The sequence below is a fragment of the Mus musculus genome, chromosome 11 (genome assembly GCF_000001635.26).
Source record: "Mus musculus strain C57BL/6J chromosome 11, GRCm38.p6 C57BL/6J".
NCBI classification, from domain to species: Eukaryota; Metazoa; Chordata; class Mammalia; order Rodentia; family Muridae; genus Mus; species Mus musculus.
The window spans coordinates 100699532-100714877 of NC_000077.6; the positions used below are offsets into that span (position 1 = coordinate 100699532).

The window sequence follows — 15346 nt, forward strand, 5'->3', positions numbered from 1 at the left end:
AGAGAAGACACCTGATTCTGCTCATTCCCTGAGATTATTATTCCCTAAGCACACTTTAAGAACACATCTCCATTTACTCTCAAGGCCAGCCTTACAGGAGACATTCTGTATAGAATCCATTGCTCACAGACCCCAGACCAGCAGTCCTCAATACCACCACTAGGACCTTTGCATCTGTCGTTTTAATTTTTTTAGGGAGGGTTTCATGTAGCCCAGGCTAGCCTTAAACTTACTTCCTCCTACTTTCACTTCCTAAATCCTAGGCTTACAGTTATGGTGTGGTAGTTGGAATACGTTTGGCCCCCATAGATTCATGTGTTTGAATGCTTGGCCCTAGGGAGTGGCACTATTAGGATGTGTGGCCTCATCAGGGGAAGTGTGTCACTGTGGAGGCGGGCTTTGGGGTCTCCTATCCTCAGGCTTCACCCAGTGCAGAAGATAGTCCTCTCTCTGGGGCCTTCAGCTCAAGAAGTAGAGGTATTGGCTCCTCTAGCACCATGCCTGCCCACACACTGACATGCTAGAGAGGGAAGGAGGGAGGGAGGGAGGGAGGGAGGGAGGGAGAAGGAAAGGAGAGGGAGAGAGACTGGGAGAAGAGTGAAACACAAGAGATTCAGGAGTAGAGACAGAGGTGAACGGCCCAGAGGGGAGCAGAGAGGTAGGGGTAGCCACACGGCAGGACACAGTGTTGGGATAAGTTGGGTTAAGCTAGATAGCTGGTGGGGGGTGGGGGTGGGGACAGGGACTGCCCTAACTAAAAGGCCTAAGCTTTAAAATATTAAAAAGTGGGATCTGGAGAGAGATGTCTCAGCGGTTAAGAGCACTGACTGCTCTTCCAGAGGTCCTGGGTTCAAATCCCAGCATCCAAGTGGTGGCTCACAACCATCTGTAATGGGATCTGATGCTCTCTTCTGGGGTGTCTGAAGACAGCTACAGTGTAACTATTCGTACATAAAATAAATAAATAATTCTTTTAAAAAATAGGTTAAGGGGCTGGTGAGATGGCTCAGTGGGTAAGAGCACCTGACTGCTCTTCCAAAGGTCCAGAGTTCAAATCCCAGCAACCACATGGTGGCTCACAACCATCCATAACAAAATCTGACTCCCTCTTTTGGTGTGTCTGAAGACAGCTACAGTGTACTTACATAAAATAATAAATAAATCTTTTTAAAAAATAGGTTAAAAATATCAAAAAAGCCTCTGTATGATTATTTATATCACTAGTGGGTCTCAGAGAGTACTGTTATACCCTTTGTTTTAATAAACTATCTTTGTTGTGGGCCAGCAAGATGGCTCAGAAAGGAAAAGCTTTTGCTCCTAAGCCTGAAAACCTGAGTCCGATCCCTGGCACCCGTGTTAGGAGAGAACAGACTTCTAAAAGCTGTCTTCTGACCTCTACCCGTGCTGCTGTGGCACATGCACACACACCAATACACCTCCTCTCCCCAATCAATCAACTAATCAATCAATGTAATAAGAAATTGAAATATCTCTGTTAATTACCCAACTTAGTTTTACTTGTTGCAAACTGTTACACTTGAGGAAACAAGTTTGCCATACTAGCAGCCTTAGGGTTGGAAAATAGAAATTAGTTAGGAAAATAGAGACCCAGGACTCTCCTTGGGTCCTGGTAGCTGCCCAGATACAAATGACCTTAAGCTCTCAAGCAGTTCCAACCCTGTTATGCCTCACCATCAAACAGCTTCAGCAGCCAGCTTTCAGCACGCACCATCTGTGTTTTTGTGGTGCGTTCTCTGTCGTAAAAATCTTGCAACATGTCAAGGGCGTCCCGGGCACGGACAGTATCGTGGATAAATAGCGCATCATTGTAGCGCCGCAAATGCAGCGCATACACCCGCTGTTCCTGGAGTCCAGCCTCTGCCGCTGCAGGAAAGAGGTGCAGGGTCAATTTGGAGGCTCTTCCATCCCCCAAAGGTCCACCCAGACAGAAACTCCGCCCCTTAAGGCTCCGCCCCTAAAGGCCCCGCCCAGACAGGCTCGCAAACTTCCCCTCTCACCATCCTTGCACAACTGTACCACTTGCTGCTCATACATCTGGGTTCCAAATTGTTGCTTCAAGTCAGGCATCTCTAGTTGTTGGTGGATTTGGTTCATAAGCTTTTTTATCAAGTCCCCAAAAGGATCCTGAGCAAGAAGGAGTGAGGGGATGGGGGATTCCCACCCTCTTGGGAGGGTTAGGGATTAAGTAGGACTCAGTGCACTTCCTTGAGAGTGAGAACTTCAAAGGCTTGGGTGTGAGGCATCCTGGCTGGAGACAGGGATCAGATCCCCCGTATGCAGCTTCTATTGTCTCACCTATGTTATACCTTTGCCTTGTGGCCTGGGCACAGTGATGTGGAGAGCCCTGGATTAGCCCTGTCATTACAGCCATCAGTGAGTGTCAGTACTAAGGATGCAAACTGGTCCAGCCTCAACACCAAGCACCCCCCCCTTGCTTCATGGCTTGACCGGACCATGAGCCAATCTGAACAGTAGACTATGGACTTGGGCTATGGGTGCCTCAAAGCACAGATAAGGTAGGTTGGAGCAACAGAAGCATAGGCAAGGGGCCTGAAGTAACAAGAGCCGGGGAAGGTGGAGTCAGGGCCCGTGCCTAGGTGTTCTAACTGGGCACCAGACCCCAAGCCTGCCCTGTGGCCCCTCACACACCTGTGCGCGCCTTTGGCAGAGGTCATACTGCTTGCAGGGCTTTGGGTTATGCATCAGCAGCTGGGAGTAGCAATTCTTTGGCGACATGATGTGGCACGTATCCAAATTCGCACAAAGCTAGAGGCAACAGAAAGGCATCATGGAAAGAGGAGTCAGGCAGAATTTGAGGGAGGCGGGGTCCTGGCTAAGGACAGAAAAGCCTGAGGCAGGGCCACTCCACTGGAAGTTAGGATTCATTTCAAAAAGTCTGAAGTGCGTCCCGGTGAGTGACTAATACTCTCGCATTGATGAGCGAGAGGAACTTAGATTCAAATGACCATGAAGAAACAATTGAAAATCAGCAAAGAGGGCTGGAGAGATGACTCAGAGGTTAAGAGCACTGGTTGCTTGCTCTTCCAGAGATCCTGAGTTTAAGTCTCAGCAACCACATGGTGGTTCATGACCATCTCATCTCATGAGATCTGGTGCCCTCTTCTGGCCTGTAGGCATACCTGCAGGCAGAACGCCGTACGCATGATAAAGAACGAAAGAAAAAGCAGTTCCCATTTTCATAGTTCCCAGGTCAAACAGCTTCCAGTTTATAGCACGAACGAACTCCGAAAATAATTAAAATTAGTTCTATGACAGAGTAGTGGGGATGGCCAGGGGAGACTGTGACAATGACAGGGCTGTTCACTGAATGGTGAAAACGAATCTGATGGAGGTTCAAAAGCAAGGGCATTTCCAGGCAAAAGGAATAGTAAGTTCAAAGGGTCCCACAAGCCTCATATGCTCAAGGTAGCGGAAGAGACGAGCATAGCCATAGTATGAAGAGTATATTTGGTAGGACTGGGAGGCAAGACAAGCAAAGATCTATGGTGGGAGGGGCTCAGCTGACCTGTAGGATGTGATCAATGGCCCCTTGGAGCTTGGTGGCCCCTCCAGTGCCTGGGGAGGCTGTGAGACCCAGGACCTGGGGGAGGGGCTCTGCCTTCTTCAGCTTCTGTTCTAGGTACCGGCTCAAGATGGTGTTGTAGACGGTGTCCTTGTGGGTGTGGTGACACTCGTCCACCACAATCAGCGAGAATTCTGGGGGCACATGAGAGACAGTGGACGGCTGCTGCTGCTGCTTCTTTCTCATAGCACTTTTGTGAAGCCCTCATTTTTCTCTGAAGTTTTCCTCTTCCCTTCCCTACTTTGGGCTGGGTCCCAGACAGGGAGCAGGTAGGAATGAAAGCGAGGCTGGGCTAGAGGAAGGAGGCTTGCTTGCCCAGGAGCACGTCCTGTGAGCAGGTCACGGCTTTCCCCCTCACCTCTGAGCTCTACGTGTTCATCCTCCTCAGAGCTGTTGAGTGCCAACTGTAACAACTCTGCCGTACAGATGAGCAGGTCGTGGCTCCGAGCCATCAGGCCAAAGCCAGCTCGGGATCCCATGTCCCCACTCAGGGTTGTTACAGTCCAGTGTTTATCCAGCATGCGCCTGAACTCCTCGGCGTGCTGGCTCACCAGGTGTACCTAGGAGTGAAGAGTAATGAAGAGAACTTGGATTGGGGTGGGGGGTGGAAAATGGCAGTTGTTGGGAGTTGGGGTGGGGGAAGGTGGGAGGAGCAAGATGTCAGGACCCAGCCATCTCCTGAACCAAGGAGAGGAGACCTGGCAGAGCGGTCGTCTAGAAGAGATGAGCTAAGAGACCCCACTTTGGGAAGGGCAGACCACTCACCCTATTGACCAGTACCACCACCTTGCCTCTGTCTACCGTCTCTAGATGCCTCTTGGCTACAAAGGCAGCTGCCCGGGTCTTCCCAGCACCCGTGGGCAGCCATATAATGATATTCTTGCCCTCCAGAGCAGGTAAGATCACTTCCCACTGGTAGGGTCGCAGCTCCATTCTGGAATGGCAGAGAGATCAGAACACGTACTGTCCCCTTCCTCCCAGCCAGCCCAGTAAGCTTCAGAGGCTGTTCTTAGCCAAGAACTCGTAGATAACTACCTGGAGCCTGCACTGGCCAGGATTAGGATGGGGTTTGGAAATGAATAGCAGCAGACTAGGCTGGTCTCTGCGGAGGTTTCTGGAGCTCTAGAAATGAAACTGAAACAAGGGGAGGAGCCAGCCAGAGCTGGAGCCCAACCCAGCCATCAAAAAAAAAAAAAAAAAAAAAAAAAAATTGAAGACTGGCAAGGGAGATGCTGACAGTCACTGCTCCTGGGTTCCCTATTTCCTCATCTGTTTTCAGTTGGCAGTAACCCTGTCCATCTGGGCTGAGCTTAAGGCCTGGAGGGGCTGACCTTGGCTGCCTGTTTCCTGGACCAGGAGTCAGGAAATAGGCAGGCATTAAGGACAAGCTCTTGCTCTCCCTTTGCAGGGGAGACAGGCTGGAAGTTATTGAAGCAGAGGAGGTGAGGGACGGCAGTCAGCCAGGTCCATCACCCCACTATATATTGCAGGGGTCAGTGGCACCAGTGTAGCCTGAAGTTAGGCTTTCAGGTTAGAAGAGTCAGGACTCGAGAAGCAAAGGTCAGCCTGCTAAGTCTAAAGCCGGACCCCCCCCCCAAAAAACAATCACACAGGGGAAAAAAAAAGCTTTATTGTTCCCTCCGAGGGATTAATGCCAAGGAATGAATGGTCCTCCTGCCCCCAATCCTGGAGGGACAGATAGACAACAGTGTAGGATAAGCCAAGGCCCCTCATGGTTCCTCCAGTCTGGGCTGTTTCCATGTGAAGGCTACTCACTGAATAGTCCTGGCCCTGGGAAACAGGCATGGGGACCAGGCTCAGGATGCTCAGCCTGCATGGCTCTATAAGGACCAACAGTTCATGCCCTGGCCACCAGACATTCTACAACGGGCTGGCCCCAGACCAGACGTCTCCCCAAGGTGGGATGCAAGGAAGGTGGAAAGAGAGCTGCTGGCTTGGGAGTGAGTGCCTGCTGGCCAGAAAGTCTGTAAGATCTGGGGTCCCTGGCTGGAGTTTCTCCAGCTGAGTCCGGGAGAGGGGGCCGGGAGCCCCCAAACGGATCTGAGGAGATGGAGGTGGATGTTGCGGATCCCAGCTGGGGGCTACTTGTCGATGAGCCCTCCCTCTTTGAGCTTGAAGTAGAAGAACTTCTCCAGGGCACTGGCGCAGCGACAGTATTCGCTGTCTGGGGGATTGTACTCCCGGCAGTTGGCGATGACCCGCTGCAGGTCAGCTACGAAGAGCTTCCGGGTCACATAGTAGCGACTGCGCAACCGTTCTGTCATGGTCTTCAGGTCTGGGTCACGAGAGAGAAGGCACATGACTTTAAGAGGTGAAGGGCTGTAACTGGGGCTGCCCACCATGGTACATGCAGACAGGAGTCAGGCTACCCTGTCAAGACTGGGGGCTTAGGCTGGGGAGTGAGTACAAGGGTCCTCACCAATGGGGAAACGGATAACCTCGTAGTAGTCAGGAGCCTCTGACTTCTTCACAGGTTCCATGAAGGGCCAGGCACTGGGGTGTGACTAGAGAGAAGAGAGGAGCTGAGGACAGGCCCAGTGTTCACCGCCCAACCGAAGACCGCCACCCACTTCAGTTACCGACAAGAAGACCTTGGCCTCCCACCTTGATCTGAGCCAGCAGGTTTTTGAGGGTCGTATATAGCTGATCAGGATCCTTAAGCTCCTTGCTGGAAATGACAGATACCGAGGCTGAGGTCTGGGTCCTTCTTGCCCTACTACACAAACACACACACACACAAACACGCACGCACACACGCCTCCATTCCTGTGGTCACTCCCCCTTGACTGAATGGACACTTACCCCTTCTCCTTTCCCAGTGGCTTCCAGCCTGTCTCTCCTGCAGAGGGGGAGAAAGCATCCCTCAGAATGCCTACCCATGCCCTGAGAATGCCCCCCTGCCCTCTCAGCCAAGGCCCCTGCTCACGAATGCCAGGGACGCTCTCCACCGGGATCTGCCTCACTCCCTCTTTGAAGCAGCTGAGTCCAGGGTAGACCTTGCGGATCTGTGCCTGTTTGCGCTCAATCAACTTCTTGATGATCTGAGGAAGCGAGGTTCTGAGGGGGCCAACTCAGGCCCAATCACCCCCAAGACCATGGTCAGTAAATGGTAACATTTACTTTTGGCTTTTTCTAAGAGGCAGGGCAGGAACCTAAAACCTGGCCTGTCTCTACCACACATAGACATACACACCTCTTTCTGTTTCTTGATGATGTGGGACAGCTCTGTGTAGGGGATTCGGGGATTCAGCTCACACTCCATCAGCGTCGCTCCTTCATAGTCCTTGATGTAGCCCAGATAGCGGCTCTTGGGCACCTTGATGTCTTTGGAGAAGCCCTACATGAGTGGAGAGTTATCACAGTCCATCAGCAAGGACTCGCTAACGTTCACAGCCACTTCTCCAGGATTGACTGAGAAGACAGCACGTAGTGCATTTCTTCCTGTATCTCTGATCATCAGGGTAGCAGTGTGAGAACCGTCCCTGCCCCTGCAAAGGCTGCAGGCCGGCTGCTCCTCACCTCTTGCCATCCCCCAAAGGACCTTCCAATCCCTGGCCTTGTTCTTCACTGGGTGGCAAAGGTAGGGAGAAGAAAGGGGTGGGCCCTTTCTCACTGGTGCCAGGGGACTCTACTACTGGATGCTGCACACACAAATCAGGGCCCCAGGCAGCAGGTATGAGCCTGGTGAGACCAAGGCTTACCTGCTTTTTGAAGTAGCCAATGGCGTACTCGTCAGCATAGGTGAGAAAGTAAAGGATGCTGTGTTTGATGTGGTACTCCTTTAGGTGGTTCATCAGGTGGGTGCCATAGCCCTGTGGGGAAGATGGAACAGGGTGGAAAGGAGATGGGGAAGCCAAGGCAGAGAGGACAGGTGGCTATCAGAGGCTCAGTGTTTATGGAGGGGGAGGGAAGGCTTTCTAGGTGCTTGCTCAGGGCCAGACTCAGCACTTGAGTCTTCAAAGACCCATTTGACAGTTAGCCCACGACCAGGTATTAAAAGCCCCATTTCACGGGAAAAACAACACCAAAAAACCCCCCTGAAAGCCAGTTACACAAAGAACAGTCTGAGGTCAGTGGACCACGAACGGATGCAGCAGAGCTGGGCTCCAACCCAACACCGCTGTTGGCCCCACACCTGGGGTTTTAGAATAAAGGGGGAGAGCAGAAAGGGGTCACAGAGGCCTGTTCATGTCAGGACACAAAACAGGAGAATGAAAAGCCCAAAAGGAGTTTGTTGTAAAAAGAAAGACAGAAGCTGGGACTATCAACTTCCCCAAGGTATGGAAATGTTCCTGTGAAGAAACCAAGGGTCACTTTAAAAGTGTGGCTGCCTTGGGGTAGAGCTCAGTTAGTACAACACCTGCTCAGAGTGCACAAAGACCTGGGTTCAGTCCCCGGCAATGGATAAGACCCGGTGTGGCAGTGCACACCTGTAACCCTAGCAACCTGGAGGCAGGAGAAGGGGATCACAAGTCTAAGGTCCCCGGGACTACACAGGGTGCTTAAGGCTGGGCTTGGCGACATGAGACCTTCTCTGAAACAGAAAGTCCCTAAGGTTAACATAAAAATATTGATTGTTGGGAGTAGAACTCACTGGTAGAGCATTTGCCTAGCGTGCACAGGGCCCTGCATTCTATCCCAACATCAGAAAAGAACAAAACAAAACAAAACAAAAATCACTGCTGCTTTGGGTATTTTTTCTTGTTTGTTTCCTCAGGACAGGGTTTCTTTGTGTAGCCCTGGCTGTCCTGGAACTCTCACAGTAGACCAGGCTGGCCTTGAACGTGGAGAGATCCCTGTCTCTGCCTCTCAAGTGCTTGGATTAAAGGCATGCACCACCACTGCCCAGCGTAGTGCGTTTTTTTTTTTAAAAACCAGTATTTTCTCAATGATCAGTTATCAAGATAAAGCTGCCACCCTGTGGGAGTATGTGGAAATGTCTGGTCGCTACAAGAAGGGCTGGGGCACAGATACCCTGCCATTTTGGCTGGCTTGGTCCATATTCAGAGGTGGGTGGTAGAACGGGGTTGTGGCCAGGGGCACTGTGCTCACCTTGACCTGCTCATTTGAGGTGACGGCACAGAAGACGATTTCCGTGAAGCCCTGAGTGGGAAACATGCGGAAGCAAATGCCACCGATGACCCGCCCATCCTTGATCAGGGCCAGGGTCTTGTGCTTCCTAAGAGAGAGGGGACATGTCATGGAACTCACCTGTCCTCTCCTCGCTCCCCAGGTCCCTCAGCCCTGAAAGAGGGAAGTGTCATCAGGGATGAGAACAGAGGGCAGGAACGGAACCCTGAAAGGTGGAGCCCTGTTATTAAGAGAGCGTCCGGTGTAGTGGGATGGAAAGAGAAGCAGCTCAGGGGCTGGAGTCCTCCCCGGGGACTCACGGGTCAAAGACGAGGCGGGCGATATATTCCTTGGGCATTCTTGGCAGCTGGTGGGAAAAGACATTCTGCAGCCCCACGAGCCAGAGCAGCACGCGCCGGTTGGCCTTGGGCGTCAGGGAGTTGCCAATGACGTGGAACTCGATGATTCCTCGCCGTTCTTCCAGGCGAGCCGTCTCATCTCGAGCTGCGTTGGCCGAAAGCAGGCTTGTCTAGGCAGAAGAAGGTGTAAAGCAAGGGCCTTGGGGTGGAGTGAAGGTGGGGATCCCCTCCCCCACAGGCCAACAGACTGGGCTCCCTACCTCAGGCCCCAGCATGGCAGCGGGGTCAGTGATCGTCAGCATGACCTCATTGACCAGCTCCATGGGGATGTCCCCCATCACGCGGAGCCGCTTGGCATCCTCCAGGGTCAGGTTCTCAGGAAGCTTCCTCTTCTCCCCTGCTGGGGAGGATGACAGGGTCACCCCGGGGGTAGCAGGAAACGTGGAGGCAAGGGTGAATGTGGGCCAGTGGCCAGTGGCCAAGTACCCACCTGGCATGGGCTCAGTCCCTGCGGAATCTAGGCTCAGGGAGCTGTTGCTGCCTCCTCCCATGGAAGGACTGAAGCTGGGTACAACTGTTGCACTGACCGTGGCTGCAAGAGAGAGGAAATCCAGGATGGGGGGAGTGGAGGGTGTGGCAGAGAGGGCATGGCAGGGCCTTTAGAAGCATCCAGGCCATCTCAGCCCTGTCTGAGCCCCAAGGTATCTTCCCGTTGCCACCATACCCCACCACTATTATCCCAGAGGCAGCAGGCCAGGGCGGCCAAGCAGACCCTATACAGCTATTGTGCCACTTACCTGGCCGGGGCACCAGCTGTGTCCCCTCCGAAGGTGGCATGGTGAAGCCTGACTCCCAGATGGGAGAATTTGCCCCGTAGATCTCTTCCTCAAGCATGGACAGGAATCTGTAGGGAGAGTACAACTGTCCCACGACTCCAGCCTTCAATGAGGAGTTGCCTGGGCCAGACCCCAGAGGGATGAGAGGCCAGACAGACAGACCCTGTTCTCAGTGGGTGGGAGGAGACAGCAGCTTCTGCTGTCTGGGAAGGCGCAGTATGTTGAGTGGGGATCAGGTCCTCTTCTGCTCAGGATAGGACATAGCCAGGATAGAGACTGGAGACCCAATTTTGTCATGATGTGTGGCCAAGGAGAACGGGTCTGAGCGGATGCCATCCTATGCTGTGTGGCTAGGCAGGGCACCCACCCAGTCACCTGAATTGCCTTAGTCCCCTCTCTATCAGACTGGTCTAGAATGAGCCAATCTTGTCACCTCTTGTTCCCACATGCTTGTTCCCAGATTCAAATGGGAAGAAGATGTGGAACAACAGAGGCACAGAGATAGGTAATGGCTTCACTTCAAAAGTAAACTCTAAGCCAGGCGTGGTGGCGCATGCCTTTAATCCCAGCACTTGGGAGGCAGAGGCAGGCGGATTTCTGAGTTCAAGGCCAGCCTGGTCTACAAAGTGAGTTCCCGGACAGCCAAGGCTACACAGAGAAACCCTGTCTGGAAAAAACAAATAAACAAACAAAAAAAGTAAACTCTAGACTTCTCAGAGCACTGTGGTAGGAGGGGCTCTGGGGTGATATCCACACACCCAGAGGAAACTAATTAGTAACTATCTATCAGGGGGCTGAAAGAGGGTAGCGTTAGCTTGGGCCATGTACCTGCCATCCCCAGACTAGCACATACTAGCAAGTAGCTTCTGGGCCATGGGCAAATCTGCCAGGTAGACACCCAGATCCCAGAAGGCCCATGGAGGGAGAGGAGGGACCAATCCAGGAAGCCTTCCTGGAAAAAAGGGGACAACAGCAAGGACATGAATTTGGGGTAAAATCCCAGGAGGCCAGACTGAGCCTTACTTGGGGAAGTGAGTGAGGATGAGGGTCCTCTTCTCAGGCACCAGTTTGTCCTTTTCCACCCGAAATTTTTCCAGTAGCTGCCGGCGGGTGACAGTGAAAATGGACCGTAGAAGGCTTCGGCCAAACACGTGGGTGGTCTCGTAGCGGGGGAGGCTGTCGCAGCTCTGGGGCACGTGGCAGTAACAGAGCCATCTGGGGGAGGTGGAGCGGCAGGTGAGGGTGGAGACCGCCAGACTGGCTGTTCAAGCCTCCCCTGTAAGGCCCTGTCTGGGCTTACCTGGTATAATTGACTTTGTAGGTAGCGACATCCTCAGACTGGGACCGCTGCCGGAATTGAGCAGGGGTCTCCAGCTTCCAGTAGTTAAGGCAGAGCAGGAACATCTTTGAGAGCTCAAACATTGTCTGGCGCTCTCGGGGGGCCAGGTGGCTAAATTTGTACTGCACAAAGTTCAGTACACCCTGAGGAGTAAGGAGGGGACAAAATCAGGAGGAGGTGTGGACAGCCAACAGAGGCATGTCAAATAGGAGGGATTCTGTGAAGAGAACCTCTGACCCTTCCAACTTCCACACCCACTCTGAGGTCAGCAAACACCATGTCCCTTCCTTGAACCTCTCCCCTGTTCTCAGCTTGAGGAAATAAACCAGACTCTCCACCCTCTTAAGTCGCCTTTAATCTTGCTACATGCCCGCCCTACCTGTTCAATGTTAGGCTTCTCAAATGGGGGGCTGCCTAGAGACCCCTCCACCACTGGCCGTGTCATCTGCAGAATGCACTTCCGCAAGAGCTGTAAGGAAGAGGGATGGGCAGAAACAGGAGTAGCAGAGCTCAGAGAGCAGGATCCCCAACACACACCAAAGCTTCACCATCTTTACTCCATGAGAACTCACCTTGAAGAGGTAGAAATAGACTTGTTTGGTGTCTGTGTCCTCTTCCTTGTGAACAGACATGAACAGATTTTCTACATCTACTACCATTCCCAAGAGCCGGTTAATCTCGTCCTCTGACACATTCTCCAGGTGGGACACATGGTCCGCTGCAAGATGGTTACATTAGGGCTGGGAAGAACAGAAGAGCTCCACGGGGCTTGATTCCTGTACCTCCTCTAACTAGCCAGTGACACACCCTTGATTCTCCAATTCTTGACAGACAGGGAGACCCAGTGTTCTCAGTTCTCCCATCAGCCCTTGGTAGCTACCTGCTACCAAGGCAGATCTCCTTTTTTCCTTCCATGGGACATTCACATTTATTCCCTACCCAATATTTCCTTAGAAGGTCTCCAAGAAGCTCTGTGGTACTTATGTCACCCTGTTCAAACAGGACCTGGCTCCTGCCCTCCGCCCCAGCTCCAAAGGTGGTGCCTGCCTTACCCAAAGGGTGCTCACAGCTACGGCACAACTCGCTCAGGTTGGCAGCTGGCTGCTGGAGGTCCATGCGGGGTGCGGTGGGGGGCTTGGGGTTTTTCCAGCCATTACACTTGCAGGTTTCATTGGCCTGGAGGGGGAAGGTTCAGTTCCCTGATGCTGTCTGCATCCCAAGCGCAAGAGCGGCTCTATGGCTAGAGCTTCGCCCCCCATTCCTACCCCAGACCTTGGATGCCCCAAGCCCCGCCCCTTTTGCTCTAGGCCCCGCCCCCACCTTGCAAGCTGAGAAGACCCCTAGTTTCTCAAGCTTCTTGGCACGCGGCAGACCCCGGACTTGCGCCTTCCTCTGGCTAGCGCGCTGCTGCTGGCTCAGGCCAGGTCGAGCCGGATCCCCCCCACTTCCTACCCCGGCGCCCCCACTCCCTGTGCTCCCAGCTGGGGCTGCAGCTGGGGCAGGGGCTGGTGCCGGAGTCGGAGCCGGAGTGGAGGCTGAAGCCGGACTGGGCGCAGGAGTCGAAGTTGGGGCAGGGGCTGGGGAGTGAAGGGGCCGGGGCTGCGCTGCCGGGACCGGGTTTGGGGCCTGGGAAGGTTCCGCCATGGCCTCCCCCGCAGCGGAGCGGCGCCGCGCTCCCAGCCCTAGGGCCGCATGGGCAACCGGCGCACAGTGCGCAGGCGTCACGGCCCCGGCGCACGATGGGAGTCGTAGTCTTCCTTTGCCGCTTCCCATCCTTTGGCCTTCCATACTTTTTTTTTTCTTGGTTCCAGACAACCAAATGTCGCTTGGTTGAGCATCCTAGATTTGACCATTACTTCATTCTAATCTTTTTTAAGCCATCCGAGATAGTGACAATTACTATCCTCTTGGGAACAAGAGGCACCCCAGAACACTGGCCGTCTGGAGGATTTGTGGATGCTGCCCTTTTAAAGTCCATAGGTGGAAGAACAGGCCTGGGCCTGAGGTTGGCTCCCACATTGCAAAAGCCTGCCCTATTGTGGCTGCCGGCTAAGGCTTGCAGCTACAATAGAGATAAAATGTAACATTAATTCTACTATTTGTACTGTGGTGTTCACACTTATGAATTAACTTTGACAATCAGTTTTTGGGTTTTGTTTTGTTTTGTTTTATTTTGTTTTTTGAGACAGGGTTTCTCTGTGAAGCCCTGGCTGTCCTGGAACTCATTCTGTAGACCAGGCTGACCTCGAACTCAGAAATCCGCCTGGCTCTGCTTCCCAAGTGCTGGGATTAAAGGCATGCGCCATCACTGCCCAGTGACAATCAGCTTTTTCTATACTTGGGTTGCTGTTAAACAGAAACGGTTTTATTTTCAAAAGAACAAAGAGACATAGTTGTGGGCCATGCTGCTGTTGAATGTGTGTGTTCATGCACGGGCATTCGTGTGTGTGTGTGTGTGTGTGTGTTGGGAGTGGGCAGGAAAGGGGGGGGGGAGTGTGTTTGTGTGTGCTGAGAACTAAAGAACCAGAGAGACCAACACTGAAGATGCGGAGGGTAGGGGGTGGTCCCCTCTTCTGGCTCGCCTAGGCAGCTTTGAAGATGGAGAGGATTCCTGACCTCATACCCTTCCATCCTACCTCCATCTTTTTCCCTGCCCACTCCTTAATGGGGGGGTGGGGGTGGAGGAAAGCCAGAGAAATAGACAGTTTCTTCCCATTGTAGAGGTAGACTGTGAAAGGTCAGGGATAGTTCTTCCTGGAAGATCAGAAAGGCCCCCTCTTTTGGCTCAGTCCAGAGAACAATTTTCCTTGCCCCAGGCCCGATTCTTAAAAGGGCAGGGTAGGGCAGGGCCGGCAGGGCAGGGCAGGGCAGAGCAAGCCAGACCTTTTCAACCCCGTTGCTCAATCCCATCAGCTCCCAGGATGGAGCTGTAACCCCGCACATTCAGGTGATCCAGTTCCTTCATAGCCTCCTTCCTGCCCTCTGATGTGAGAGAAGGGCCCAGGGAGAAGCAGAAGCCGGTTCTGGACAAAAGCTGCAGCGCTTGCAAGGAAGATAAGACAGCGACTTGAGTGTTTTTGCCCTTCTGGATGGGAAGAGTGGGCGGGCCCTTCCTCTTCGCACCCGCCCCGGATGGGGGGTTGGGGAGCCCTCGCGCCCTCAGGCAGCAGTTGCACTCTCGGATGCAGCGGGTAGGAAGCAGTTTCTCCACCGGGCAGCGCGAACCCGGGGAAAACCGGGTAGCTTCCCGATGTCCCAGCGTGGCCCTTGCTGAACGGAATCAAGTGGCCACTCTACCAGTGAGGCTGCTCAGGGATGAGGTGCAGGGCAATGGCTGTGAGCAACCAAGTTTCCAAATAAAGGTGGATGCCCAAGGTTTCGCTCCGGAGGACTTGGTGGTGCGGATAGACGGCCAGAATCTGACGGTGACCGGCCAGCGGCAACACGAGTCGAATGACCCGAGCAGGGGCCGCTACCGCATGGAGCAGAGTGTTCACCGACAAATGCAGCTCCCGCCGACCTTAGATCCTGCAGCCATGACCTGCAGCCTGACCCCCTCTGGCCATCTGTGGCTCAGGGGACAAAACAAGTGCCTACCTCCCCCTGAAGCTCAAACAGGCCAGTCCCAGAAACCCAGGAGGGGAGGGCCTAAGAGCTCCTTACAAAACGAAAGTGTGAAGAATCCTTAGAGTCTCTTAGCGTTCTTCCTGCGGGAGAAGAGTTGAAGCCCAAACAGACTCGGCCCTGAGACTCAGGAGGGGAGGCCCTAGGCACTACAACCTACCCTAATGTATTAAACCGAGGTGTGCAGCAGCCTTAAGTCCTCCTGCTTTTTTCCTGAGGGTGAAGGGTTGGAGCTGTAGGGAGTAGGGTGACCAGGGGAGGGAACTCAAGGTGGTAGTAAGTACATCAATAATCAAGTTTCTGGCCCTGAGATAAACTAGGGGTGTGTATGGATTTAGCCAATAGCAATAGCTCCAGCAGGGAGCAGCAGAGAGCTGGGACAGCCTAGCTGTTGCCATTCAGAATCAGCTGATGGTCTGAACCAGGATGGACAGTGTTGAACCTGGCATGGAGGTGTCACGAAGGACAGTGGTAGTGATGGGCTGTAGCACCG

General features: G+C 53.3%; 3 protein-coding genes across 10 annotated transcripts in view; 1 reads left to right on the top strand and 2 right to left on the bottom strand.

Moving 5' to 3' along the window:
- Positions 1-4740, bottom strand: part of Dhx58 (DEXH (Asp-Glu-X-His) box polypeptide 58) — a 9388-nt gene extending 4648 nt beyond the window's left edge. The window contains exons 1-7 of the mRNA NM_030150.2: positions 4640-4740; positions 4370-4538; positions 3963-4164; positions 3548-3738; positions 2671-2787; positions 2019-2145; positions 1693-1884 (exon numbers count right to left, since the gene is read on the bottom strand). Coding sequence (NP_084426.2) covers positions 1693-1884; positions 2019-2145; positions 2671-2787; positions 3548-3738; positions 3963-4164; positions 4370-4537 — 997 coding nt within the window. The 5' untranslated portion in view covers position 4538; positions 4640-4740. The remainder of the gene's footprint in view (positions 1-1692; positions 1885-2018; positions 2146-2670; positions 2788-3547; positions 3739-3962; positions 4165-4369; positions 4539-4639) is intronic.
- A 474-nt stretch (positions 4741-5214) lies between these two features.
- Positions 5215-12954, bottom strand: Kat2a (K(lysine) acetyltransferase 2A). Of its 8 annotated transcripts, none has more exons than NR_166132.1 (18): positions 12550-12936; positions 12282-12405; positions 11802-11947; positions 11609-11698; positions 11191-11372; positions 10719-11105; positions 9852-9958; positions 9545-9646; positions 9315-9451; positions 9016-9224; positions 8678-8804; positions 7327-7437; positions 6819-6962; positions 6552-6666; positions 6428-6464; positions 6230-6293; positions 6045-6129; positions 5215-5900 (listed from the first exon to the last, which is right to left on the bottom strand). NR_166132.1 is itself a non-coding variant. In NM_001038010.2 (18 exons), the coding sequence occupies exons 1-18, from the start codon at positions 12871-12873 to the stop codon at positions 5707-5709; spliced, it is 2490 nt and encodes an 829-aa protein (NP_001033099.1). In that variant the 5' UTR covers positions 12874-12936; the 3' UTR covers positions 5215-5706. The 8 variants fall into 8 exon arrangements, 6 of the variants coding, with proteins under 6 accessions (NP_001033099.1, NP_064388.2, XP_017169759.1 ...); NR_166133.1 differs by having other exon boundaries at positions 9315-9454; NM_001038010.2 differs by having other exon boundaries at positions 10914-11105.
- Positions 12955-14397: 1443 nt separating this feature from the next.
- On the top strand, positions 14398-15044 carry Hspb9 (heat shock protein, alpha-crystallin-related, B9). The gene has a single exon (NM_029307.2). It carries the CDS (start codon positions 14412-14414, stop codon positions 14916-14918), a length of 507 nt encoding a protein of 168 aa, NP_083583.2. The 5' UTR covers positions 14398-14411; the 3' UTR covers positions 14919-15044.
- Positions 15045-15346: the final 302 nt, after the last annotated feature.

Excerpts from the sequence above, each read along its gene's own strand:
- Hspb9 (NM_029307.2), top strand. The coding sequence starts at position 14,412 with ATGCAGCGGGTAGGAAGCAGTTTCTCCACCGGGCAGCGCGAACCCGGG.
- Kat2a (XM_017314270.2), bottom strand. The coding sequence starts at position 12,873 with ATGGCGGAACCTTCCCAGGCCCCAAACCCGGTCCCGGCAGCGCAGCCC. Across the intron at positions 9,225-9,314 it reads CTGCCATGCTGGGGCCTGAG|ACAAGCCTGCTTTCGGCCAA; the intron begins GTAGGGAGCCCA and ends TCTTCTGCCTAG. Across the intron at positions 6,963-7,326 it reads TTGGCTACTTCAAAAAGCAG|GGCTTCTCCAAAGACATCAA; the intron begins GTAAGCCTTGGT and ends CCACTCATGTAG.